This window comes from Chiloscyllium plagiosum, chromosome 8 (genome assembly GCF_004010195.1).
Source record: "Chiloscyllium plagiosum isolate BGI_BamShark_2017 chromosome 8, ASM401019v2, whole genome shotgun sequence".
Classification (NCBI taxonomy): domain Eukaryota; kingdom Metazoa; phylum Chordata; class Chondrichthyes; order Orectolobiformes; family Hemiscylliidae; genus Chiloscyllium; species Chiloscyllium plagiosum.
The window spans coordinates 101,288,584-101,314,906 of NC_057717.1; the positions used below are offsets into that span (position 1 = coordinate 101,288,584).

Sequence of the window (26,323 nt, forward strand, 5' to 3'; positions counted from 1 at the left end):
TAGGCAACACGGATTCCCTAACAGGTGTAGGTAGAGTCAGCTGGAAGCTTCTGAATAGCACCCTCCCCTAGTCTATCCCAGTAACCCCACAGTTAGTAGCCAATTCACTTAACCCGTGCATGTTTGGACTGTGGGAGGAGACCAGAGCAACAGGCAGAAACCCCTGCAGAGACTGGGAGATTGTGCAAACTCTACACAGACGGTTATCTGAGTATGGAATCGAGCCTGGGTCTCTGGCACTGTGAGGCAGCAGTACCAGCCACCATGCCGCCCCCCATTGCTCTCCACAAGATGTTGCAGTATTTCACTTTATCATCTTCACTTTGCACCTCTGGCCCTTTACCTGTAAGTCTCTGGAAGTAAAATAAGAATGTCTGGCTCAATCACAGTAACACCCTCTGTGGTCACTTGGAGAAGTCGCACTAGCTAACAATCAACTCTATCATCCTTACTTCATCCCCAGTGCGTCCTGCCCCACGGGCTCACGCCTGTTCTTGTTGCTGCTGTCCTTCTTAAGGGTGAAGCCCTCTGGGAACCACAGCAAGCTCTGCTCCCTCTTACGTCTTGCCACCAGCACGCCGAGGATCAGAATGACGGTGAGAATCACAGCCGCAACAATCATTAATGGCAGCAGGTTCATGGGAGGTGGTGGTGGTGACAGGTGCTCACCTGGGATGGGGAAAGTAGAAACACAAAAGAGAGTCAGAGAGAAGGATGTAAAGCAAAATATTCATCACAGTACCAAGTTGGGGTAAAGGAGAGGGGGGGTGAAAGGAGTCAAAATTGAGAGGGCCGCTTAGCTCAATGCTTCCGATGATGCTACAAAGTGTCATTGTAAGGAGGCCAGTGATTTATGATGGCAGATTGCACTGATTAAACAGGAGTACATGCTGTCAACATCAGAGACAGGGCAATGCCATTAAAAATGGCCTTGGGGATCCATCTGAGCATGTACAGTCACTAGGTCATGAAACAAGCCCCTGTGCTCTCACTGAGAGGGTCACAGTAGAATAAGGGTTGGGAAGCAGTGGGCCGTGGGCATAATAACTTTGACCATCACTTACACCACTCCACAAGTTCTGGAGTTCTCAGCAGCTCCGGTGTTCGTTTTGCTGAACCAGCTCATTATGTTGGCTGTCTGCTGGTGGAGCACCATTGGGACTATCACTGTCACTTAGACTGTTACAGAACAGAGTCAGTGGGCTCAATATTTTTGGTGTAACTGATAGTAACCCTGGCTGTTTAAACAGTTGTTGAATAGTGGTGAGAAAGCATCATTCCAACGTGTGCAAGTACAGGTGGTGCTCCATCTCATGGTGGCATTGGCCACATACGTTCGCTCCTTAATAAAGTTATCATCCCTCTGCTTTCTTAACATGTAAACTCTGAAGACACTTAAAATTATGACTTTTAAACAAAGGTCTCACTTCCCTATTCCAGTTAGCGGCAGAGGCTCGATAATTCTATAAATTCAAGGCTGGGTTGGACAGATTTATGATCTATAAAGGAGTCCAAGATTCTGGGATCGGCAGGAAACTGGGGTTAAGGTGACATTCAGATCAGCTACGATCTTACTGGATGGATGAGCAAGCTGAAAGGGGCTGAATGACCTGCTCCTACTGCTTATGAACTTTTGTAATTACCACTTGTAATTGGAGGTGGTAATGCCAACACAGCTGAGAATGTGCACAATGATTTATAGTGAGGTACTTAGATTTGGAAGCAAAATTCTAGGGTTACTGAGTAACACAGCCACACATAAACCAAGGTCTTTGGTTATTAAACTCGACTAACCTTGACCAAGAACACATAGTCTTCTGGTGGGCAAAACAGGACATGAGAAAACTTTGGATTGATCAAGATTTAAAACCAAATATTAGCTGTCCTCAAAGAGGGCTGAGGTTCAGAAAGGCATCTGCAAATCTATTAAATTCACAAGCGGATTAAGAAGGAAATACAGCGGAACCTCGATTATCCGGATTATCTGGCAAGATCGCACGGTCCCGATACTTGGCTAAACTGTGTTATCTGGCATTCGATTATCCCAACATTCGATTATCCAACAAAACACTCCCCGCCTGTGTCATTCGAATAATCGTGGTTCCTCTGAATGACTTCTTGGGTGGGTTTGAGGAGGCATTGAAAGAGTGAACGTGATGTCCTAATGATGTTTGGTTCTTTTAAAATGAAACAGGGTTTTAAGCAGCATTGGGTAAACAAGAGATGCAGAGGATTGTGATTTAGAAATACCATTGTATGGTGTTCTATTAATTGGACATAGTAAAATCATTGAATTAACTTCGTTGTCCCAAGTACCAGCTACACCAATAGAAGTCCTGCTTAGATTTCCAATTGAAAATAATTCTTAAGTAGCAGTTTCATTTGTATTAAAGTCATTAGAGAGTGAGGCACTTACTGTTGACATCCTTGATGGGGTAGGGGAAGTGCAGGTTTCCCACTGCAGACAAAGCTCCAATGTAAGCAGCCGCGCTCTCTGCTGTCGGGAAACATTCACCTGCTCCTTGGACACACAGGCGATTATCAATCTCCAGGTTCACCTTTGACCTGCCAAGAGGGAACACAATCTCAGGCTGTATCCTGTGTAATGGGGCAAATCAAACTATCAGAACCTCCCAATGACATACTGGCACTCGCTTCTCTCACTGCAATGTGCTTATACATTGCTAGAGTCTGCATTCCTCACTCTCTCCATCTGACTTCTCCACCCACTCTCCCTAGTTTTATCTCCCTTACCTCTTGCCTGCTTCCTGCTCTCCCTCTTGTCAAACTGCTTCTCTTGCCCTAGCCCAATCGCTCCCCAATTTTCTTGGTCTTTGCAGTTTGCTCCATTTCTGTTCCTTTTAATCTCTGGATAGAGCTCTTGTTTAGGGAGCCCTTGTTCAGGGTCTGGGAGCCAGATGTGGGGGTGGAATCCAAGCTCCACCAATGGTAACAATCATGCAGTGGGATGCCGAAACCTCTTACCCAATGATTTCCTGTTCTTGTTCCAGTTCCCGGGGTACCCTGCCCAGTGCTGCGGAGCGCCTCTTGAGTTGGGAGCTGCTACCATAGTATGGGTAGATCATGGCCTGCCCATTGCTGTCAAGTTTGAAGCGCAGGGTGGCATGTAGGATCGAACCGAGTTTCTGCAGGAAGTTGGTGCTGCTCTTCAGCAGCTCATCGGGTGGCAGCAGCACGATGACAATGAGGGTCCCTTCAGCCAGGCGCTCGGGCACATCAGGGGCACAGTCCAGGCCGTCCCAGCCACACTCCTCGTTGTTGCAGCCCTGATCGCAGAGTTTGTCAGCATAGTGATCAGCACAGTACTTCTCATACAGCGGACTGGCGTAAAAATAAAAACACAGATTAGTGACAACGTCTGGATGGTTATTTCTTCTCGTGTTCTGGTGAACAGACCTCCTGTGGCACTGTTTATGGATTGCACATCATTCTATATCGAATATGCAAGAGTGCATGTGTCTGTGCGTGGGAATATGCATTTGATTTTGTGTGTGTATGCATACACGAGAGTGATCGCTCATGTTCCTAATTGCTTTCATTTGTGGGTAAGTGAAACAGTTCACAGCAAAGGAAGAAAATGAGAGACACGAGGCCAGCAGTCAGCAACATGCAACTTACTAAAAACTTAAATGTGACTCCCAATCTTAATTCATCACATCCATTTCAGTGGCAAGTAAATTGTTTGTTTAAACTTTTATTAATATTGTACTTGTGAGAAAGTATCATTCAACTATTTTGTTCCATTTGTTCAACTTTGGTAAATACGTTTAAAATGTTGTTGTACAAGCCTTTATGTTGTTCCTCATGTTTTTGGGCACTTGAGTAACAGCAGTGAAACATATGGTTGCATCTTTAACTCATCCTTTTTAAAAATGTTTTTTCTTATTATTAACATTGCTGACATTTGAACAACTGAGGCAGGGAAATAAATATCCCAGGAAGGTAACAAGAACATATAGCTGGCAGCTCAGGAGAAGAATAAATGAAGATTAACCTAAAAAAGATGGGATATCACCACATTATAGAGATGCTATGGTGCTTGAAATTAGAGAATAGGAACTGGATAAGCGTTCTAAGAGCTCAACATTAAGAGCATTTAAACAGGGATCGGTTTCTGTGCAGGCCATGGAGCAGTGCCACATTCTACACAGAACACGACAATGCAATACAGGCTCTTTGGCCCTCAATGTTGTGCCGACCTGTGAAACCAATCTGAAGCCCATCTAAACTACACTATTCTATTTTCATCCATATGTTTATCCAATGACCATTTGAATGCCCTTAAAGTTGGTGAGTCTACTATTGTTGCAGGCAGAGCTTTCCATGCCCTTACTACTCTCTGAGTAAAGAAACTACCTCTGACCTTTGAATGAGTGAGTGAGTCAGTGGGTCATCCAAAGTTGCAGAGGAAAGGCCTCAACCCCTAAGCTAACAGCTAGTCGGTGGTGAGTACAGATCAGCGTCCTGACTTACTTGCAGGTCTTCTCTTGGCTTTGGCAGTCAAAGTTGTCGTACAGACACTCACGGCTGTTGCAGAACTCGTCACAGATGTTATTGTTGAAGTAACGCCAGCACTCCTGAACACTGCACTCCTTCCAGGGATCGTCGACTGACAGCGAGCAGTCACCACCGTCCCACTGGCAGGCGGGTGTGTTGCAGTCCCGGTCACAGTAGCCATCACCCGCCCTGCTGCGGCACTCCTGGAGGGAGCAGGCTGCCTCCCTGGCAGGAGGGGTGTACCTCCTGAGCACCTCGCAATGCCTCCCGCCAAACTCTTTCAGGCACAGGCACTGGTAGAAAGGCAGCTGCCGGCTGGCCCTGCAGATGCCACCGTTGCGGCAAGGCCGACTGCTGCAGCCGTTGGTGTTGCTGTGGTTGGAGGTGGGAAGTTGGCAGGCTAGGCCTTGTGGGCAGGTACAGCGGGCTCCCAGCGGAGAATCAATGCACTCCTCACCATTGTGGCAGGTCAGCTCCCGACAGGTTAGAATGCTGCGCTCGCAATTTGGCCCGGTGTAGCTCTGCAAGAGAAGTCAAGCATGTGTTAATCATTTCACAAGTGAGTTCACGTTATAGAAATCAATCACTAAGCAACGCTCCAAATGACATCATTATTGTTTTGATGGACCTGTTCCCCGAATCCTAACTCAAACCATGTGGACAGGAAGGACCTGTTCTCCTTGACTGAGGAGCTCGTAACTGGGGCAATAGGCTGAGAGATAAGAGGTAGGAGGTGCCGATGCCAGTACTTTTGAGCTGGCTGTTTGAAAAGGATGGCTAGCAAAAGCCCCCATCACATTTAAACAGTAACTGGTCATGCACAGGAAGTGCCAAAAACTACAAGGCTTTGGACAAGAGGCAGAAAGTGGGGGTAAGGCTGGATGGTACCTTTTTACCCACATGGACACAATCGGCCTTCTGTGCTGTCAGTTTCAATGGCTCCATGTTTCCACCATCCCCAGTGCTCACTGACCGACACTGGCTTGTGGTCAGGCAACAATTCCATTTCAAATTCTCACCTTGCTTCCCAAATCCCAACACCTCCTTATCTCTGTCACCTCCTCCAGCCTCACGACCTTCCAGGAATTCAGTGCTGCTCTCCTCCTGCCCTCTTGCTCAACCCAACGTTAGCTGCTCTGTTTGTGCTGCTGTGGCTTCAGCTGCCTACACCTCCAGCTCTTTCTCCTCCTTAATAATCCTCCAAAACAAAAACCTACATCTATGAGCAAATCTGTTGGTCACCTGTATTAACGTCTCCTTGCATGGCTTAGTCTCAAATTTTGTTTGAGCACACACTTTGGACAGTTTCCTACATTGAATGTGTTATTTAAATAAAAATTGTTGTTGTACTCTCGAGTCTTTTGATAATTCGGAAAGGTGAAATCCCTCATGTGAGAAAGGGAAGAAGAGTTAACAGTTTGTGTCTGATATGACTCTTCTTCAGGTTCTAAAGAATTCATATTTGACTCAAAACGTTAACTCGATTTCCCTCTCCACAGATGCTGCCACAGACCTGCTGAGTTTCTCCACCATTTTCTGCTTTTATTTCAGATTTTGAGCACCTGCAGCGTTTTGCTTTTACATGAGGATAATAAAAGGCAGCCTCGCCTGTGGCGCTCACATGTTGAGAATGATCAAAGGTGATTGATGTTCCTCAAGTGGAATGGAAATCCTCTCAAGTCTCTCCTGCTCCCTTACTCCACCAATATCCCCCTGTGTCTAAGAAGGAATAATGCGCAGGGTTAAAGGGAGGAGCTGGGAGACACAGAGTAAATTCCTCACTCGTGCAGCCAGCACAGATATGATGGGCTGAACAGCTTTCTTTTGCGTTATAACAATTCTATGGTTATGTGAAGAGTCCGGGTTCCATTTTACCTCCCTGCCTTCTCAGAGCTGCAATGGTTTACTGGGTTCACAGAGGCTGGTTATCTTCTGCACCTTGTTCAAGTGGCCAGACACTCTGTGAATGCAGTCAATTAGTTCTGCCAACCACTGGGTACGAGAGACATTTTCAACTGAGCCTTGCCCTGTCCTGAACCAGCAACCAGAGCCGTAGGTACTAACCTGGAGCAGAAACTTCATTAATTCCCTCTCTACCCCATTCTCAGGGACACTGAGGCCAATTTTAAGCTGAACTCCGCAACTCAGCAGAGAACGCTTCCAAATTGAGCAACTTAGGATAAAGAGGATTGGAAAAAATGTTGAGACAAAAAAAAAGCAAGCAAACAATCTTGGTGTGTTTGTTTTCCTGGCACTCACTGGTTGACACTTGCAGGTATAGCCAAGTGGTGTATTGACTGCAATTTTACAGTGACCTCCATTCTCACAGGGCTGAGATTCGCACATGTTGATGAAACTTTGGCACTGGCGACCTAGGGGAGAAGAGGGACAAAACCACAGGTTGAACTGGAGCTGTCATAAAGTAAAGGGTTCTTGCTGAAGTTGAAGGATCGTGCATCGTGATTACTGGTTGAAAGTGTTTTGCACAGAAGCATTCACATTTTAGGGTACGTCAACTCATATGGGGTCAGGCAAACAAGGATTTGCAAGAGTTTTCCATTATAGCACAAAATAAGAGAAATGTAAGAAAACTATGAGAGAGATAAAGAAACCATTCTCCAAGCAGAAATAACTATAAAGCAGAGCATTTGACCTTAATGACTGTAAGTTCAACTTAAAGTTCAACTCCATCAGACCAAATGGAGAGAAAAAGAGAGTTAATGTTTTGAGTCCAGTGACCTTTCTTCAGAACTTCAGAAGAAGGGTAATTGAACTCGAAACATTAACGCTGTTTCTCTCTCTCTCCGTAGTTGCTGCCAGACTTGCTGAGTTTCTCCAGCAACTTCTGCTTTTTTTTCCAGATTTGGAGCATCCACATTTCTATGTTTTACTTCATTAGAGCATGCTTGATGTAAAATTCACATCTGTGCATTACAAAACAACGACAGAGAGACTCTGGAGCAAGTGCAGAGAAGAGTTACAAAATATTACCAGAACTAAGATGTCATAACTACCTGGAAAGACTGAATAGATTCTAGCATTTAGAAATTATGCAGGGTTACATAGTTAGATCGAGAGGTATCTTTATTTGTGGAATGTTCAAAATAGCTACTCACAAATCCAATTGGAAATTCAGAAGAAACTTTAGCACTGAGTGATTAGACTGTGGTGTTTAGGGGAATAGTTGAGGTGAATGAACTCTATTGCAGCAAAATCTTGCATTATACTCAGTGTTTCAAGATGGCACCAGAGCATGGTGACATTTTGCGTTTTGCAGATGATAAAGCACTTTTCACTTTTTTTGTACACACGTGACAATAAATCTAAGTCTAGCATTGATGCATTTATGGGGAAGCTCACAACTGAAGGAGAAATAAAAAGAAAATATATTTATGGAGTGGGGTGAGGTAATTAGAGTGGGACAGGGTTCATTTGCAGCATAGACAGTGACATGGGTTGAACTGAATGGCCCAATTCTCCAGTGCACTGCTTTTTAAGAGAGTGGCTATTTGCTGAACAACATACCCTTCCCATTCTTTACATTTCCAATTGACTTTATCATGTCCTTTCGAGAAGGACATTCGTGATCCTTATTGGTTTGGTCTACATGTGACTCCAGACTCATGGCAATGTGGTTGCCTCTGAACTGCCTTCTGAAATAGCCCTAGCGAGTCACTCGGTTCAAGGGCAACTAGAGGTGAGCAACCAGTGCTGCCCTTGCTGGCAATGCCTGCATCCCACAAACACAAAAAGAAATATTCTTTTGAAGCCGAGCAGAACTAGAGCCAGGACACCTGGCTGAATTCACAAGCATTGCTGAATTACAAGTAATTCAATACTTTTAATCTTCAAAGTGCAACCGAAAGGACATCAGTAACTATTAGAAAAAAAAACGTTAGCTTAAAAATCAAATTTGGATTGCAATGTTAAGGAAAAATAAGTAAGTAAACAGGAGAGAGAGAACAGTAGCAAGCGTGTTTGATTAGCTAATGGCAGAGATGATCATCTTAAGGCAGTACTGTTTTAGGGTCCAGTTATTTCACTAACCTGCGAAGCCAGGTTTGCACACACACTGGTAATCATTAGGCAGCTGGACACAGTCGATGGTGGTCTGTGGATTACAAGGGTTTGATAGGCACTCGTTAATGTCGCCCTCACACCGGTGACCAGTGAATCCTGGAGGGCAGTTACAGGTATAGCCTCCAATTCTATCCACACATGTCCCATTATTCATACACTTGGGCACTTTTGTACCGGGAGAGGGACCGCAGTCATCTTCATTAATTTCACAAAGTACACCTGCAAAAGTCAATTCCAAGTAATCAACAAAAGCCAAAGCACCACGGAAGAATCAATAGGAACAAATTACTGCCGATGCTGGAATCTGTACTGGAAACAACACATGCTGGAAATCACAGCAGGTCAGGCAGCATCTGTGGCGAAAGAGCAAGCTTAACATTTCAAGTCTAGATGATTCTTCGTCAGAGCTCGGATGAAGGCTCTTGTAGACTCAAAACATTAGCTTGCACTCTCTCCATGGATGCTGCCTGACCTGCTGGGATCTCCAGCATGTGTTGCTCGCAGAAGAATCAATGATGAGAAGGAAAAGGGAGAGGTGAGGGAGAGGTGAGTTGACTGGGATTAAGGCTGAAATGCACACTAGCTTATGACTACCCTATTGTATAACCTTTACACATAACCCAAGGAAATGCATGACAAGAACTGCCTATGGTTTGCATTTACTTATCCAAAGTCATGGACACTGACTTTCCTTGATAGCACCTAAATTTCCCAATTGAGAATGAATGTCCACTTGGGCACTAATAAAATGAGATTGCAATTGTAAACTGTATACTCCATCCTGACCTGCCAGTTCACTCCCAGAGACGGGCAGATAGGTGGGTGAAAATGCGGAACATGGAAGAGGGCATGAAATTCAAGCCATGATGTGATCAGCTTCGATACATTGAGCAGCGACTCGATTTGGTTTTGTTACTGCTCAGCAAAAGTCGGTTCAAAGATTCTGAAAGCTGGATGGTGCTAAACAGAAGCAAGGTGAGTATAGATTCTGAGGCCAAATGAATGACATCCAATTACAATCCTCGACAAGCACACTAACATTGGGACAACCAACGCAAATTCTTTGAAGCCTGCTCTTGCTCTTTGTTGACAGAACGGTTTTGGAATGGGAACCCAAGCTCACTCACCCAAGGTTCCTGGTGGACAGGAGCAGATATAGCGGCCAATCAGGTCAAGGCATGTTCCTCCATTCTGGCACGGGTTTGACTCACACTCATTCACCTCCAGCTTGCAGGTTTTCCCCTTGTAGCCCGGCATGCACTGATGAATAAAGAGGTCAAAGTTCAATTCATCGCTTGACATGAAAAATACAAACTTTATAGTTTGATGTTTCCTTTCAGGTGTTCCTGCTAGTTTGCCAGCTGAAATCAGTAGAACATTAGCAGTCCAAACACAGTGCCAGGGTGGAACTGCCACTTTCCAATGACAACGTGTGAATGGCCTAATGATTCCCCACAGATAACTGACAGGGACAGTGGTTAGTCTATCAACTTCCACAGCGTAGGTAAAGTACATCTTGGGGACTGGGATAGCTTGGTGCTGTTAGAATGAACTCAGGAAGAAGTTCTTGGAATTAGGAAGCAGTTTAGAGTTGGAGTCAAGAGTAAGTTACAGAGAAATCTGTGCTATCTGTTTTGCTACTTGTGGTGCTCTGTGAGATGTTCAGAGTGGATTACCATGTTTATATATGTTAATTCTACAGGTTGTAAATAAATTGTACATTTTTTTGCTGATGGTATTAGTGCTCTGATGTGCATAGTGAGGCACGTTTGTTGACTCAAAACTGTGGAATCTTTTGGCTTTATTCTCTCAGTAAGATCTGTTGTGGTTCTGTTCGCCGAGCTGGGAATTTGTGTTGCAGACGTTTCGTCCCCTGTCTAGGTGACATCCTCAGTGCTTGGGAGCCTCCTGTGAAGCGCTTCTGTGATGTTTCCTCCGGAATTTATAGTGGTTTGTCTCTGCCGCTTCCGGTTGTCAGTTCCAGCTGTCCGTTGCAGTGGTCGGTATATTGGGTCCAGGTCGATGTGCTTATTGGTGGAATCTGTGGATGAGTGCCATGCCTCTAGGAATTTCCTGGCTGTTCTCTGTTCTCTAGGAAGCGGCAGAGACAAACCACTACAAATGCCGGAGGAAACATCACAGAAGCGCTTCACAGGAGGCTCCCAAGCACTGAGGATGTCACCTAGACAGGGGACGAAACGTCTGCAATACAAATTCCCAGCTCGGCGAACACAACCACAACAACGAGCACCTGAGCTACAAATCTTCCCACAAACTTTGAACCACTAGATCTCACCTGCTGTCTACTTTAAAATTAAAGGTTAGTGCTCCCTTCATAATTTGGTGATCTCTTTCTGGATCGTAACGTAAAGTTGCTGATCTGGCCTGGGATCATAACAGAATGAACTTTCCACCTGATGCTAATTATGTGTCAAGGGCCCATGACCTCAGTGAGATGATATTCTTCACCCACACATAAATGCACCGACATGAGTCTGCCCACAAAGTGAGTACCAAGAGATCAGTGATTTTAATCAATCTTCATTGGGGTGAGGTATACAAACAATATATTCGTGCTTCATGTATGAAAAGAACTTTTGCAACCAGCAATTCACAAAGATCAGTAGGAAATATGAGGTTTTCTTTTCAATTGTCGCAAGTGGCTTGGATCTGGAATACAACACCTGAGATGTGGACATGGATCTTGCAGCTTTCAAAAGGGTTTTTGGATTATTATTTAAGAAGAAATCTGACAGCTTCAGGGAAAAGGCTGGGGAGCAGAGTTTGCTGAGTAGCTGCAAGAGAGCTAGTACAAACACAATAGGTTGAGTGGCCTCCTTCTGCGCTGTTACCATTCCAACGAGAGTTAGTACTGCACTGGGCTTAAGCTTTTTTCTCACCTCACACACATAGTCTCCAATGAAGCTCCTGCAGGTGGCGCTACTGTGACACGGGTTGGAGGCGCAGTGGTCAATCTCATTCTCACAGTAGCTGCCTGTGTAGCTCTTGGGGCAGATGCAATGATGTGCATTTCCAACACTGAAACACGAACCCCCGTGATGGCAAAGCTGAGTTAGAGGCACTCCTTGTGCAAAAGAACAAAAGAGACATGAAAACACACTTTGACATATCAACAGCCTGTATCTGTTTACGCATCTGCTCTTTTTTAAAATCACACCAAATCTGCAGGATTAGCTGTCCGTCGAGGACTGGGGGACCGAGCACGGTGATTTAGTGGAGACAGTGGGACTGTTTTTTGTCTGATGATTTGGAATGCTCAGTACCGGAACTGGAGTACTTTCTCACTTCCATGTCAGCATTTCAATTATATTTTAGAATCCCTACAGTGTGGAAACAGGCCCTTCGGCCCAACAAGTTTACACCGACCCTCCGAGGAGTAACCCACCTAGACCCATCTCCCCACATTTATCCCTGATCAATGCACCTAACACTATGGGCGATTCACTTGACCTGCATGTCCTTTGGATTGGGGGAGGAAACCAGAGCACCCGGAGGAAACCCACACAGACACGGGGTGAATGTGCAAACTCTGCACAGACAGTCACCCGAGGCTGGAATCGAACCCAGGTCCCTGGCGCTGTGTGGCAGCAGTGCTAACCACTGAGCCACCATGCCACCCCCAGGGGAATTACACACACGCAGGTCAGAAATAGAGGAGCAGTAATTGGATTGCGTTTCCTCCCATGCTAATAGGTTGAGGAAATATTTTCAATTTCCACACCAGTCATTTGCCTGGCTCCATCAGCCATAAATACTAATGGAGGAGGCTTGAAGGGCTTAATGGCTGATTCCTGCTCCTATTTCCTATGTCACTGAGCACGCTTCACTCCTTAAGGTAATCCAGGCATCGTGCAAGGTCCGCGCGCTGCACGTCACATCAGAGCAGCAACTCACATTCTGCAGCTCCTACCTCTCTGTGCTGCAGCCACTTCACATGACACATTGGGGATGTCACAGTAACGTCCTGCCCACCCGCTCGCACACTCACAGGTAAAGGATGTTCTTTTTGGACGACACCGCCCACCATTCTTGCACGGGGACTTGCTGCACCAGTCTGTGCTGATCTAAAACAGGGAACGTAACAGACCATTAGCAAAACCGTTTCTGCTGCTTGGATTTCCCAGCTCTCCGTGGCAGGGCATGCAAAACTCTCGGGGCTCTGCACCTTGTGACCAAAGAGATGGACAGGAAACATCAGCCCAAGAGAATCCGCCCGCCAACATCTCCTTCCAGACGGTATAGCTGGTTCTGACAAGGGCTCACCAGGTTCAAAATGTGAACTGATTTTCTCTCCACAGATGCTGCCAGGCCTGCTGAGTTTCTCCAGCACTTTGTAAAGGTGTTAGGAGACACACACAGACAAAACGTGCAGGCAGATTGTGGTTAAATGTGTACAGTTTGCACCGTGGTTAATGGGAGAGGGTGCCCAGAGACTTGGAACCTTGCCCGAGAAAGGAAGGAGGAGGAAAGATATAGCAATTTAAGAATCCTCACCTGACATCGGTCACCTGTGTACCCATGGGGGCAAGTACATCTGTAGGACTCTAACCCATCGATACACACCCCACCATTCAGACATGGCTGGGAGTTACACTCATCAATATCATACTGGCAATTGGAACCAGTGAAACCAGAACGGCAATGACAGTTGTACTGGTTAATGCCATCTATACAGGTGCCTCCATTGAAACAGGAACTGGAAGAGAAAGGAAAACACTTTGGTTTTGAAGCCGTACCGCCTCAGTTCACACTCTCTTTCTTGTGTGGAGGTTCTGCCCGAATGTCTCAGTCACAGCCCCCAGTATACAGGCACAGAAAACTGATTGTGGGCAGTCCTCACCTAATCGCCAATAATTCCAGAACAGCTAATAACAAAGGCCTCCCAAAGTGGGGGTGGGGCCTCAGGTGGCCAAGTGGGTTTGTTGGTTGAAGGTTTGAGATCTGCAGCTCTGAAACAGCAATGGGCTCCATGCAGCTTTGACCCAGTTACAACCACAATGCTCCGGCTCTCACAGACCATGAGTCCAGCACTCTCAGTTCTTACCCAAGGGTCGCCACAATTTTGAAGTCTTGATACAGAGGCACAGTGGGGAAAAATTCTGTTCCTGCTATACCAGTTATGAAAATGTTACAAGCCGAAACCGAGGTGTAGCATCGTTGATGGTCAGCAGTACCGTAAGACTGAGAAAAATGCACTTAGTGAATCTGAGCCACAGTTACACAATTATTTCTTATTGCTCTCTTCTGCTGGGAAGAGCATTAGGGAAGCAAGCAAAGTAACTTGGGGTGTGATATTCTCACAGCTGAAATATGGAGGGAAGACTTCCATTTCTTTACAGCCAGTGAAGGACTTTTGATATGCAGCCACTGTTGTGATATCATAAAAGGAGTGGACATTTTACACAAAACAGGCTCAACAACAAAATTAATGACAAAGTAATCTAATGTTGGTTGAGGGATAAATATTGGCCTGAGAACTCTATGCTATTCTTCCATTAGTGCTGTGGGCTGTTTTACGCACCAGGTCAGACAGGGCCCACAGTTTAACATCTCAACCAAAAATGATACCCGCTGCTACTGCAGCACTGTCACAGAAGAGTCAGCCTGAATTAAGTCCTTGAAGTGGGCCTTTAGCTTCACTTGTTGAGGGGTTTGTTTTATGAAGAAAGATTGAGAGGTTCATGTCAATACTCTCGAGAGTTCAGAAGAATGAAAGGAGATCTAAATGAGGTATGTAAAACGGCAAAGAGAATTTACAAAGTAGATTTAGAGAGGATGTTTCCTCCATGTGGGGCAGTTGAGAACGAGAGGTCATTGTTTTAAGCTGAGGGCTAGCAGGTTTAAAACAGAGATGAGGAGATGAGAAGCGTCATGAATCTGTCAAATTCACGATCCCAGAGTGCTGCAGATGCCAGGACATTAAAAAATATGAGGAGGAGATGGACAGCTTTTTAATTAGTAATGGGTTGAAAGGTTATGGGGATTGTATCGCATGGCAGAACAGGCTCAAGGGGATGAATTGCAGATTCCTGGTCTTTGTTCTTATGTTCTTAAGCCCACATCCTCTTGGCTCAGAGGGAAGAGTGTTATTTACATTCGTTGCCTGGGCATTTGGTACATGGGTGAAGCTAACTAAAGAGCTGCTGGCGCTCATGCAAATACACCCAAATATGAGACTGGGCTTTCAAAGGATCAAAAAAGTGAGGGGAGGGGGAAAGGGAACATCAATACCATAAGCCCAGTTAACTGATAGAATAGTAAAAATTAAGCCTTGCAGAGTTTCCTTTAAGAAAAGGGAATCTATTCAGATGACCTGATGTTGCAAGTGAGCTTTTATTAATCATTCACTGACAGAGTGGGCCAAAGCAGTGCTGATTATTCATTTAACAGCCACAGTAAGAGATACACACACACCTCTCGGCAGCAGGTGCTGGCATTGTGCCAGTGTTCGATTAGAGTGCTCAATGGGTCAAACATTCCCAGCTCTTGGTGAAGCAGCTTGGCCACTCAATGAAGCCGAGGAGATGAAGCAGAAATTCACCAGGTGTCGGTCTCTAATTTTAATCTTTACCTGGGATAACCAATGGTTCATATTGAACAAGACTCACTTCTTCAACCATGTGATTGACTGCACCATTGGCATTTTCCTTTGAAGGTTCTAAACGTTGCTTTTAGGAGCATAACATTAGTTTCTTGATGCTATGAAGCCATGCCTTTAATTAATGAGCAATAAAGGGGCCTTCATACAATGATTGCTGGTCTTGACCATGAGGTCTTTAATGGATGACTTTGCTTTATGCTGTTCAAAGAGACAGCAATGCTAGACAATGGAATACATTCTATGTAAGCCACCGAAGGTTAGGTACATCCTGGCTTAGTGGGTTGCACCGTTGCTACTCAGTCAGAAGTTCTATCCACAGGCTCAGACACAAACTCTCGGCTGACAGTCTAGTGCCATACTGAGGGAGTGCTGTATTGTTGAAGGCCTCAGTTTGGATGAGATGTTAAGCCAAGGCCTCTCGGCTGGACATTAGGCAACTATTTTGAAGAAAAGTGGGGTGGGGGGGATGATTTCCCCTGCCTCCTAGCCAATATTTATCCCTCAACCAACACTATCTAGTCATTGTAATATTGCTAGCTGTGGGAGTTTGCTGTGCACATATGGGCTGCTGTAATTCCAACATTACAAACTTCAAAATTACTCCATTGGCTCTAATGGAATGGGTCATGATTGTAAAAGGCGCTTTATAAATACAGGTTCTCCTTTTACAGCTACAAATCCATTCGACCCAAATCTCCCAAACGCAATTTGGTCATTTCCAGTTCACAACACCAGCCTTCTGTGGGTGAGATGCCAATGTGATACCAGCATGTGGCATATTAGAAGTGACTGTGAGGTGATACCCACTTTGTGTCGGCTGGGTGTAGTAACAAGACCGGCATATCCGGCTCACCTCTCAGTGCAGTCAGGAATATTGTTCTCACAGTGCAGGCCATTAAACCCAGGTTTACAGGTACAGGTGTAACTGTTGACATAATCGGTGCAAGTGCCCCCATTGTGGCAGGGGTTACTCTGACACTCATCGATCTCATCGGCACACCGAGTGCCAGCAAAGCCAGGCAGGCAGTTACAGATGAAGGAGTTAATTTGATCCAGACAAGCACCGCCATTCAGACAGGGATCTGGGAGGAGGAGGGGGAAGAAAACAGCAATTAATATCAGCGCTTTACACCAGTCCAGCAGCCCGTTCGGTACCAAACCTGCATTTTATACCCAAGGGGATTAGAATCTGTGCGAAGCAAGGAGGCGTTTGGTGAAGTTGGTCAAAAGACATGGGGATTTAAATGAGAAGAGAGAAACGCAGGGTCATTCAGCCATAGCCTGAGGTCTGGACAGGCAGGCCTGCCATTGGCGATGTTAACCAATTTCTGAATGCACAAAGGGTCACAGTTAGAGGAAATGCACAGATCCTGAGGGGTCACGGAGGTTAAAACAGATAAATAGAGACAAGGCTATGGCAAGATTAGAACAGGAGGGTAATCAATTGAGATTTCTCTTGTTATATCTGGTTTGGTTACAGGCTGTGAAGTGCCTAGAATTCTTTTTAAAAAGGTCACTCATATCATGGGAGCAATATTGACCAGGCCAATATACATTGAACACACTTAAAAAGATGGGAGTCAGTTACTGTTCGGAGTACAACTGAGTGGCTTACTGAGTCACTTTGGAGGATACTTAGCAATTGACCACGTTGCTGTGGATCTGGAGTCACATGTAGGCCACACTACCTGAAGATGATCAATTTCCTTCCCCGAAAGGTGATTGGTGAACCACATGGGTTTTTATGGCAATCCAGTCACGTTGTGGTCACTGTTATCGATGCCTGCTTTTCGCTTGAGAATGACCTAATTAACGAAATTTAAATTGGGCAGCTGCTGAGGTGGGATTTGTGTTCAAACCCTGAGATTCATCACTGATAGTCGGTTTATATTGTTGTGACCAGATACAAGCATCAAAGGCATTTTGCTCCAGCTCTAACATCTACTTACTGGGAGTACAGTCATTGATGTCCGTTTCACAGTCACGCCCTGCAAAGCCTGGCCGACAGGCACAGATGTAGTTTCCTAGTGTGTTGGTACAAGAGCCTCGGTTTCTGCAGGGATTGGTTGCACACTCATCAACATCTACTTGACAGACCCGTCCTGAGGGAGTAGAGGAAAGAGTGAGAGAGACGGAAAATGCGAAGGCACGCCAATATTCCCTGGCGTTCATCTGTCAGGGTTCATATTAACACCACGGTAAATTATCATCCTCTTTGATACCGCGCTGGGTGTCACTGGCAGGTTACCTTGCCATCCCTCTGTACAAGTGCACACAAAATTCTCATAGTCCGGAGTGTGTTCACAAATGCCGCCATTCTCACAGGGGTTGGGCGAACATGGAATCAGCACATTCTCACAGTTAGGTCCTGTGGGCAGAGAGAGTGGCAAATTTCATCTGTGCATTACTGAGACAAACAGTGGTGTTAGCAGGAAGACTGTCTGAGTTCTACCCAGGATGGGAATCAAGGAGTGTTCAGAGATCGGTTCATCATCCACTAATTTTAAGGCAAATGGCGAGGGGAAATATGTTGAACCAGAGTTCCCTACAGTGTGGAAACAGGCCCTTCAGCCCAACAAGTCCACACCGACCCACCGAAGAGTAACCCACCCAGACCCAGTCCCCTACCCTATACTGACCGTTAACTAATGCACCTAACATTATGGGCAATTTAGCACAGCCAATTCACCTGACCTGCACATCTTTGGATTGTGGGAGGAAACCGGAGCACCCGGAGGAAACCCACGCAGACACGGGGTTTTATTTGACATATCAGATCGCTGTTTCCTTTGGAGCAGTAAAAGCAGGTTCAACACAAGCACACACAAAGCAGGAGCAAGAGTAAGCCATTTGGCCCCTCAAACCTGTCCTATTATTCAATCATTGATCTGTCTCAGGCCTCAGATTCTTTCTTGCCAGCTCCTCAAGGCATTTTCTCAGTCCCAACCCTCAGACTCAGCACCGCCTTCTTGACCTCTTTCCACCTATCGCATTCCCAACGCCCCTCTCCCAAGTCCCTCCTCCCTACCTTTTATCTTAGCCTGCTTGGCACACCTTCCTCATTCCTGAAGAAGGGCTTATGCCCGAAACGTCGATTCTCCTGCTCCTTTGATGCTGCCTGACCTGCTGCGTGTTTCTGGCAACACGTTTTTAAGCTCCTCAAGATCCTCAACTTTTTGAAATTTCACACCTCTGTCTACCTCCCTCTTTAAGTGCTCTTAGTGATCAAACCTCCACAACTGACCAGAGTCAGACTACAGTCACTCTTTGGTAGAGGAACCTTTACTAATATAAACCAGGTCACATGTTACCCAAAGAGTCAACCAAACAAGCTCCAAAATTAGAAGCCAAACCACAAGTGTGACACATTCAAACCTCTCCTCTTTCTGACCTGGAAATGGTGTCATCCGAGTCTCTGGAAACGTTTTCACATTTATTCCCAACAGTAGATGTCATAGTCAAATCCTCAACCACCGTGCATAACACTTCAATCTACAAATAGATTCCTATGGATTTTTCAAAATTAATCAGCCTGAACACATATCTCCTCAACCTCCAGTACTTGACCTTCATGGAAAAGTAACAAGCCATTTTCATTCCTGAAGAAGCGCTCATGCCCAAAACATCGATTCTCCTGCTCCTTGGATGCTGCCTGACCTGCTGCGCTTTTCCAGCAACACATTTTCAGCTCTGATCTCCAGCATCTGCAGTCCTCACTTTCTCCTAGCCATTTTGTTCCTCAATTACAGAGGGTGATTCACCCACTCACTCTGAAGTAAGACAAATCAAACGCAGCAAAAGTTGGCAAGTCCTGTTATATTTACAGATGGAACACTGCTTTGATCTAAAAGCCACTTTTTTCTACACATTCAAACTGTGCATGCTACTTACAAAACAATCCAACAAACTCAACTGAGGAGTGGCACACATTAATCATTAATAGGATACGTTCCAGTAGTACAACATGAAGGCAACACATTAGTGCACAGGAATGCTTATCCCTAACCCTCTGTCAGCGTTCTTGCCCTATCCCAGACGAACGGCTGCATTGAGCCACAGAACCTCGCAATGTGACCCTGTGTGTCTCTGAGCTGCTTGCTAATGAAGACAGTTAAAAGCGCTACTATAAGAAAGCAAAGACCCACTTCATTGATGCAGTAACTATGAAGACAATCAGCTCTTCCACGCTTACCTGTATAGGGCAGCTCGCACTGGCAAGTGTAACTAGCAATCGCATCCACACAGATTGCTTTGTTTAAGCAAGGATTTGACGCACAGTCATTAATGTTGACTTGGCAGTGCTGGCCTGTGTAAAGAATTAAAATAACATTCTTCAGTGAGCACGTGGCTTGTGAAAAGATGTAAGTAGCTCAGCAATAGATGGGTCATGTCCAGGTTTGGGGGCATGTGACTTAAAAAAGATGGGGCAATGAAAAGCATGCATGATGTGCTGAAGGAACACACGACACTGTATTGTTTATCCCCGGAGGAATGGGGGGAAGACACACACATCTTCATACAATGGGTTTTAATAACGTGGAACTGCTGAGGCCCTGTCTGAAAGGGTAGTGGCAGCAGATTCAATTGCAACTTTGTAAGAAGGAATAGGTTTTATACTTGAGACGAACAAATCTGCAGGACCAAGGGGTAAGACTGCACAAGTAGGATTAATTGGATAGATCTTTTAAAGAACCAACACTGCCTATGGGCCGAATGGTCTGCTCCCACGCTGTAGGATTTAACTCGCTTATATTTCAAAAGATGGGGGCCCAAGCTGTCTATTAAACCATCATTTTATTGTGGCCTCATTGGATTAATGCACCAGGGCTTTAACCGTTCTGGAGGCGAGCTAGGTAAAATTTTATAATTTTTAACGTACCTCGAAAGCCTTCTTTACATTTACAAATGTAGCCATTCACCAGATCAGAACAGCTCCCTCCATTCTGGCAGGGGTTGGAGTCACATTCAACCTTGTCGATATCACAGTTCATTCCTGTCCACCCTGCCTCACAGTTACACTTGTACCTATGTGGAAATGATTAGAATGTGAACATTCAAGTAGCCAGAATTTAGCGCCATAACACAAACCACAACCATGGCTCCTGAAGTGAAAGTAAGGAAATAAAACATAGGAACTTCTCCGTCCTGTGTTTTTCTTCGGTTGCCTTACCCATTGACATCATCGTGACAAGTCCCGTGGACGCAGGGGCTGCTGCTGCATTCATCCACCTCAGAGTAACACAGAGGGTCATGGTAGCCATCTGGACACAGGCAAGAGAAGCTATCTTCACTGTCAAAGCAGGTGCCACCATTTCGACAAGGGTTCGATGCACACTCATTTATCTCGATGTTGCACTGTGGGCCTGAAAGAAGCAAAATAAGAGGGTGAGACCTGCATCAGCAGGACAATGCGGAACACCTCTGGAACCAGCACCCCGACTGAATGTCTGGGTGGGTCAGGGGAGTGAGATCTCAAAGACACGTTGTCAGGTTTTTCAGTTAACAAAGAGCTGAAAGAGGGTGCACTCACCTGTGAAACCTGGTTTGCAGATACAGTCATAGCGGTTAATACCATCCTGACAGATCCCATAATCACACGGTTGGCTGGCACAGTCGTCATGGTTTATCTCACAGTTGACACCTGCATGTAAAGTGGGTGAAACACAAATTGAATCAGAATCAAAAGCGACAATTCTATGATCAGGCTTACTTATTACTCCTGACTTTAATGCAGTCCACCACAAATTACGGGTCAGCCACGACGGTTTAGTGCCTCACAATATGATCAACAAAGCCACCAGCATCACATGACAGCAAAGGTCATGCAGCCACAATATTCCACAACCACTCATTCAAAAATGTTCACCTTAAACAAAATCAAGGTTGAAAGAGATATTCTGAATTGTGCTGTTGGGTTTTCGTCACAGTCCAGGTGGACAGAGCCTGAAAACTTTTCAAACCTACCACTTACTGAAAACTATGTTTCCACTCAAATCTCCAATCCATAGTAAGGCAACTCTTCAGCCTTTACACCCTTCCTAAAAGATGGTAACCAGATGAATGCAATGACCTTGCTGTGGCCTAACCAGAGCTTTCGAGAGGCATAACATAACCTCCCTTACATTTGTATCCAATGCCTCTATTTACAAAGCCCAAGATCCCGCATGCTTTGCTAATTATGCTCACAATATGTCTTGGCACCTTTAAATATCTGCGTGCATAAATTCCCAGGTCCCCTTGTTCCTGCACAATGTTCAGAATTGTACCATTGGCTGGAATCTTTCATTTTTGTCAAGTGTCTTGCATGTTAGTTGAGAAGCCAGCAAGACACTCAACTGAATGCTTTACAGCAAGGACCCACTCTGACATCCTCCAAACAGGCAGTTTGAAGGGCAGCCTGAGCCTCTCTTTGAAATCAAGTTCCTGGGTGTGGAAATCCTGCCTAGCAACAGGTATCAGCCAATCAGAGGCTAAGCTGTCGCATTTGACAGTATCACTGTGGTTGCCATGGTGGTGGTTGGGAGCTACCAAAGATCCCAAGGACCAAGATCTCAGGAGGATGCTTATCTTGTGGTGGTGGTTGGCGTGGTGGTTTCTGGGACGGGGAGTCATGAGAAAAGGGGTACAGAGGAATCAGAAGCTGGGGCAATATGAAGGATCGGAGTGGCCACCTTTCTGCCTTAAATCCACTCCCTTGGTCGCACACAGATTGGTACAGGTGAGGCAACCCACAGCTAGTAGGCAGCCTGCCCTCACTGCTTTACAGTCATGTGGGCAGACCCCATCTGGAGCTGGAATAACAGCAGCTCAGGAGGGGGAACAGGCCCTTAAATGCTCATTGATTGACCCTGCAAGGACCTCAATTGAAGGTGAAGTGAGAAGCTTGACATTTCCCAGCCAAAACATAATTTGGGTGGAGAGTGAAGGAGGCGGGTTTTGGGATATCACCATCCCACCCATTGGAGGTGCCTTCCTGCCCCCACACCCACTGCCTCTGCGGCTGGAAGATTCTGCCCACTACAACTTCATTCTATTCACTCTGCCAAAACATGTCACCTCACATTTCTCTGTAAAACTCGAAGGTTCTTTCATCAAACAATAATTAACTGTCTGGGTTTCTTTGGTGCTTTTCAAAGGGCAGTGAACAAGACTGGAGGTGTGGACTGTGCTGCTCACTAGAAATGGAGATGGGGCTCAAACCTCAGTCCCTGATGCTTCACTCCCATCTGGAATGATCCTGAATGCTGCCAAAGGAGTTTTATTTGGGTGTTCCAGGTTAGGAGCAGTCACTCTTTGGAACAGCGGAACAGTCAGACATTAGGAAAAATCGAAAATTGGAGAGAGGAAATGATTGCAAAATTGCGGGCCTGAGAATTGATCTTTGATTTTTACCTGAAGTTCCCTGTTGGCAGTGACAAAGGTATTTGTTCACCAGATCAATGCATTTGCCAGAGTTCTGGCACGGGTTGCTATGACATTCGTTGATTTGATTCTCGCAGCGGTAACCGGTGTAGCCCAGCTCACAGTGGCACATGAAGCCAGCAATGCCATCGGTACAGCTTCCGTGATGGCAGGGGTCGGGGCTGCAGTCGTCAATATTCCTCTCACACAGCTTCCCCTCAAAGCCTGCAGTGGAGAAACAAAACAACCAAAAAGGTACAAGAGCCAAGTAAGCAGACTGTCAAACAGCAATGCCCACAACACTCAAACTGTGTCACACAAACCACAAAATTGAGAGCTCATGAATGGGAATATTACTCTACAACCCTCTATTTTTGGGGGAGCATTGCTGCCTCACAGCGCCAGGTACCTGGGTTCGATTCCAGCCTCGGGCGGCTGTCTGTGTGGAGTTTGCACATTCTCCCGTGTCTGCGTGGGTTTCCTCCGGGTGCTCCCGTTTCCTCCCATAGCCCAAAGATGTGTAGGTTAGGGTGAATTGGCCGTGCTAAATTGTCCCATAGTGTTCAGGGATGTATTGGTTAGGTGCATTAGTCTGGGGAAATGTAAGGTAATGGGCTTGGCTGGGATACCCTTCGGAGGGTCAGTGTGGATTTGTTGTGCCAAAGGACCTGTTTCCACACTGTAGGAATTCTAATTCTAATACTTAATTATCTGCAAAGACTTTTAGATGGTCAGTAGGTTGTGGAAGGTATTATATAAATGAAAAACTTTAGGATGTTCGGCCATGATCATATTGAATGGGGGAGAAAGCTTGAAGGGGTGGATGGGCCAATCTTGCTGCTGTTTTCTATGTTTCGATGCTTATCTTCTGCTCTGCTAGTAACAACAGTATATTATTCTCTCAATAATATACTGTTGAGCAGAGGGGTGACCTTGCAACTGGGGGCTGGTGGATTATCTAGGCAGTGGGGGTGTGGGGTGCAGGTTAAAACCTCAGCACCTCACTGAAGTTTTATGGCATGTTTCTTTTGGGGGAGGTGGGGGGGGGGGGGGGAAGGTGGCATGGGAAATATTGGTTGGCTGGGTTGCCCTTGGTCATTTGAGACCCATAAGTGGCAAATTTATGTCACTTCAAGATCTCCTGCCACTGCCACTTGTCATTTACCACTGGCGGGTGAGGCCCATTTGATGGTGTCTTCAGAGACAAAACCTTCCACACCAAGGTTAGAGGATGTGTACATCCTATTTCCTCATCACTGGCAATAATGATGGTGCTGGGTTGGAGGGAGCAAGGGGGCTTGTTTGATTTCAGGTTCTGACTCTGGATTAGTGGGAGATACAGGAGTCATACTGCATGGGACCAAGGGAAGGACCTTCATCTGCACAATGGCTTCTGCCCCAATTTGTACTAGCAGCCAAACAGCAACACCAAACATCAGAAATTAACCAGGGGAAACTGGCTTAGTGGAGGCGCCAGTGGGAAAATATAATGAAAGTGGGAGAACCAGCATTTTAGAGTAAGAGGAAAAATTAATAAGAAAGGTTCATAAGATCAATCAGATAAGAACCATCTATGCCAGACCTATCAGTTTAAAAAATTGCTGCACACCTAATTTATTGGAAATGTGCGTTATTTAGCTCCCATTTTTGTGTCTGGTGGCTGACAAACAGGCAGAAAAATTGGTTCTCACATTCCCTGCGTACGCCACCTCAGGACTGATCTGAGGCCCTGTGGCAGGGAATAAAAAACGGGGGTGTGGAAAAAAATAGCACAAACCTGCTATTGTTCAACAGAATATTCTATGAGCTGTCGGCACAATAGACATCATATCCAATAGGCTTCCCTGGTGCCTGCATCCAGATCCTGTGAATACTAATCAGACTGGCCTGAACAATACAGCTTTATCTATTGAAGGGCCCTGCTAGTGTCAGTCCCCTCTAGATGTTTTACTTTTCTTCAACTCATCTGTATATAAATTTAACATCTTCTGAAAACTGCGTAAAATGCTTCTCTCTCTAACTCTGCAGTTGGAATGAGGTAAATCATTGCATCAATGGCTAGAATTGAGGCAATTCAGTGGACGTTAACTATCTGGCAGTAACCATCAAGTTCAACACCGGCCCCAAATTTCTCCTGCCTGTTTGCTACATTTTGAGATTTGTGAAAGAGCAGCTTCGGCTCACGTGTGCGCCAGTCCAAACCTTAAAAATTTTATTCAAGGAAACCAGGATGACAAACTTTCCTTCTCCACAACTTCCACTCTGGTCTGTCAATCACAGTGTTGGCTGTGTAGTAGGACCCAGGGTGTTGAGGTAAGAATCACTAAAGTAAGCATGCCACATTTTGAGGTAAATATCACCTGACAGATATTGCAGTTTACCTACATAATTTCTGGGCACTTTCTGCAGGATTAAAGGGCATGTTATTTTTGCACTTTTTCTCCTAGAAGAATTTACGTTCATAGAAACTAACTCCCTTCTTCTCTCTGGTTCTTGCCAGTTACAGTTCCATAGGCATTAGCTGGTACAATCCAAGTGGTCAATTCTTTAGGTAACCCATGAGCACTGATAGGCTCTACTGTGGGATATAGGACAAACACGGATGAACTGTACCATTGCAGGCAGTGTGTTCATCTCCGCAGTGTCTGTGGTAACTGGGTTAACACTGTTTGAAGAGTGGCTATGTCTGGATGCAAGAAACCCATAGGCTTACCTTCTGCACATTTGCACTCATACCCATTGGGCCGATCGACACATTTGGCTCCGTTCTGGCAAGGGGTGCTTGCACATTCATCAATGTCAATCTGACACATTAATCCAGTAAAGCCTGCAGAGAGAGGAACAGGGAGAAAAAACATGAGCGCTGTCTGATGTCCCAAGCATGTCTGTCTCAAACTGGGGGACCTCAGTAAGGCCCTTGTCCTCAGGTTTCCCAGTAATAAACTATTAGACTTAGAACCCCTATAGTGTGGAAACAGGCCCATAATGACTCTCTGAACAGTAACACACCCAGACCCATTCCCCTACCCCATATTTATCCCTGACTAATAACCTACACTATGGGCAATTTAGCTTGGCCAATTCACCTAACCTGTGCATTTTTTTGGATTGTGGGAGGAAACCCACGCAGACACAGGGAGAATGCGCAAACTTACGGACGGCACGGTGGCTCAGTGGTTAGCACTGCTGCCTCACAGCACCAGGCTCCCAGGTTTGATTCCAGCCTCGGGTGATTGTGCAAACTCCACACAGACATTCTCCCCGTGACTGTGTGGGTTTCCTCCGGGTGCTCCGGTTTTCTCCCATAGTCCAAAGATGTGCAGTTCAGGTGAATTGGCCATGCTAAATTGCCCATAGCAATAGATGCATTAGTGAGTGGGTCTGGGTGGTGGGTTACTCTTTGGAGGGTCTGTCTGGACTGGTTGGGCCGAAGGGCCTGTTTCCACACTGTAGGGAATCTAATCAAATCCACACAGACCCAAAGCTGGAATCGAACCCGAATCCCTGGCGCTGTGAGGCAGCAGTGCTAACCACTGAGTCAAGGTGCCACCCTGGTAGCCTCACCCAAAGCAGAAGTCCAAATATGCCATTTATTCCCAGTATCATTCACCTTTGGACAGATTCTGCAGTGCCCACAATTAGCCAATTAACCTGTAGTACACAGAGCCTAGTTGGCTGCATCAGGCCTGCTAAAACATCTCC

At 45.7% G+C, this 26,323-nt stretch overlaps 1 protein-coding gene across 2 annotated transcripts in view; it reads right to left on the reverse strand.

Moving 5' to 3' along the window:
• Nucleotides 1-26,323, reverse strand: part of notch3 (notch receptor 3) — a 178,218-nt gene that overhangs the window by 17,930 nt on the left and 133,965 nt on the right. Inside the window, exons 10-28 of one of the 2 annotated variants that reach the window (XM_043694937.1) lie at nt 25,335-25,448; nt 22,613-22,846; nt 20,751-20,861; nt 20,391-20,583; nt 20,100-20,245; nt 19,413-19,526; nt 17,469-17,588; nt 17,170-17,322; nt 16,074-16,302; nt 13,114-13,315; nt 12,530-12,683; nt 11,499-11,680; nt 9,726-9,858; nt 8,566-8,817; nt 6,778-6,890; nt 4,495-5,039; nt 2,986-3,342; nt 2,417-2,565; nt 453-669 (exon numbers count right to left, since the gene is read on the reverse strand). In XM_043694937.1, the coding sequence (XP_043550872.1) occupies nt 453-669; nt 2,417-2,565; nt 2,986-3,342; nt 4,495-5,039; nt 6,778-6,890; nt 8,566-8,817; nt 9,726-9,858; nt 11,499-11,680; nt 12,530-12,683; nt 13,114-13,315; nt 16,074-16,302; nt 17,170-17,322; nt 17,469-17,588; nt 19,413-19,526; nt 20,100-20,245; nt 20,391-20,583; nt 20,751-20,861; nt 22,613-22,846; nt 25,335-25,448 (3,718 nt within the window). Of the gene's footprint in view, nt 1-452; nt 670-2,416; nt 2,566-2,985; nt 3,343-4,494; nt 5,040-6,777; nt 6,891-8,565; nt 8,818-9,725; nt 9,859-11,498; nt 11,684-12,529; nt 12,684-13,113; nt 13,316-16,073; nt 16,303-17,169; nt 17,323-17,468; nt 17,589-19,412; nt 19,527-20,099; nt 20,246-20,390; nt 20,584-20,750; nt 20,862-22,612; nt 22,847-25,334; nt 25,449-26,323 lie in introns of both variants that reach the window. The other variant, XM_043694935.1, reaches the window with a different exon arrangement.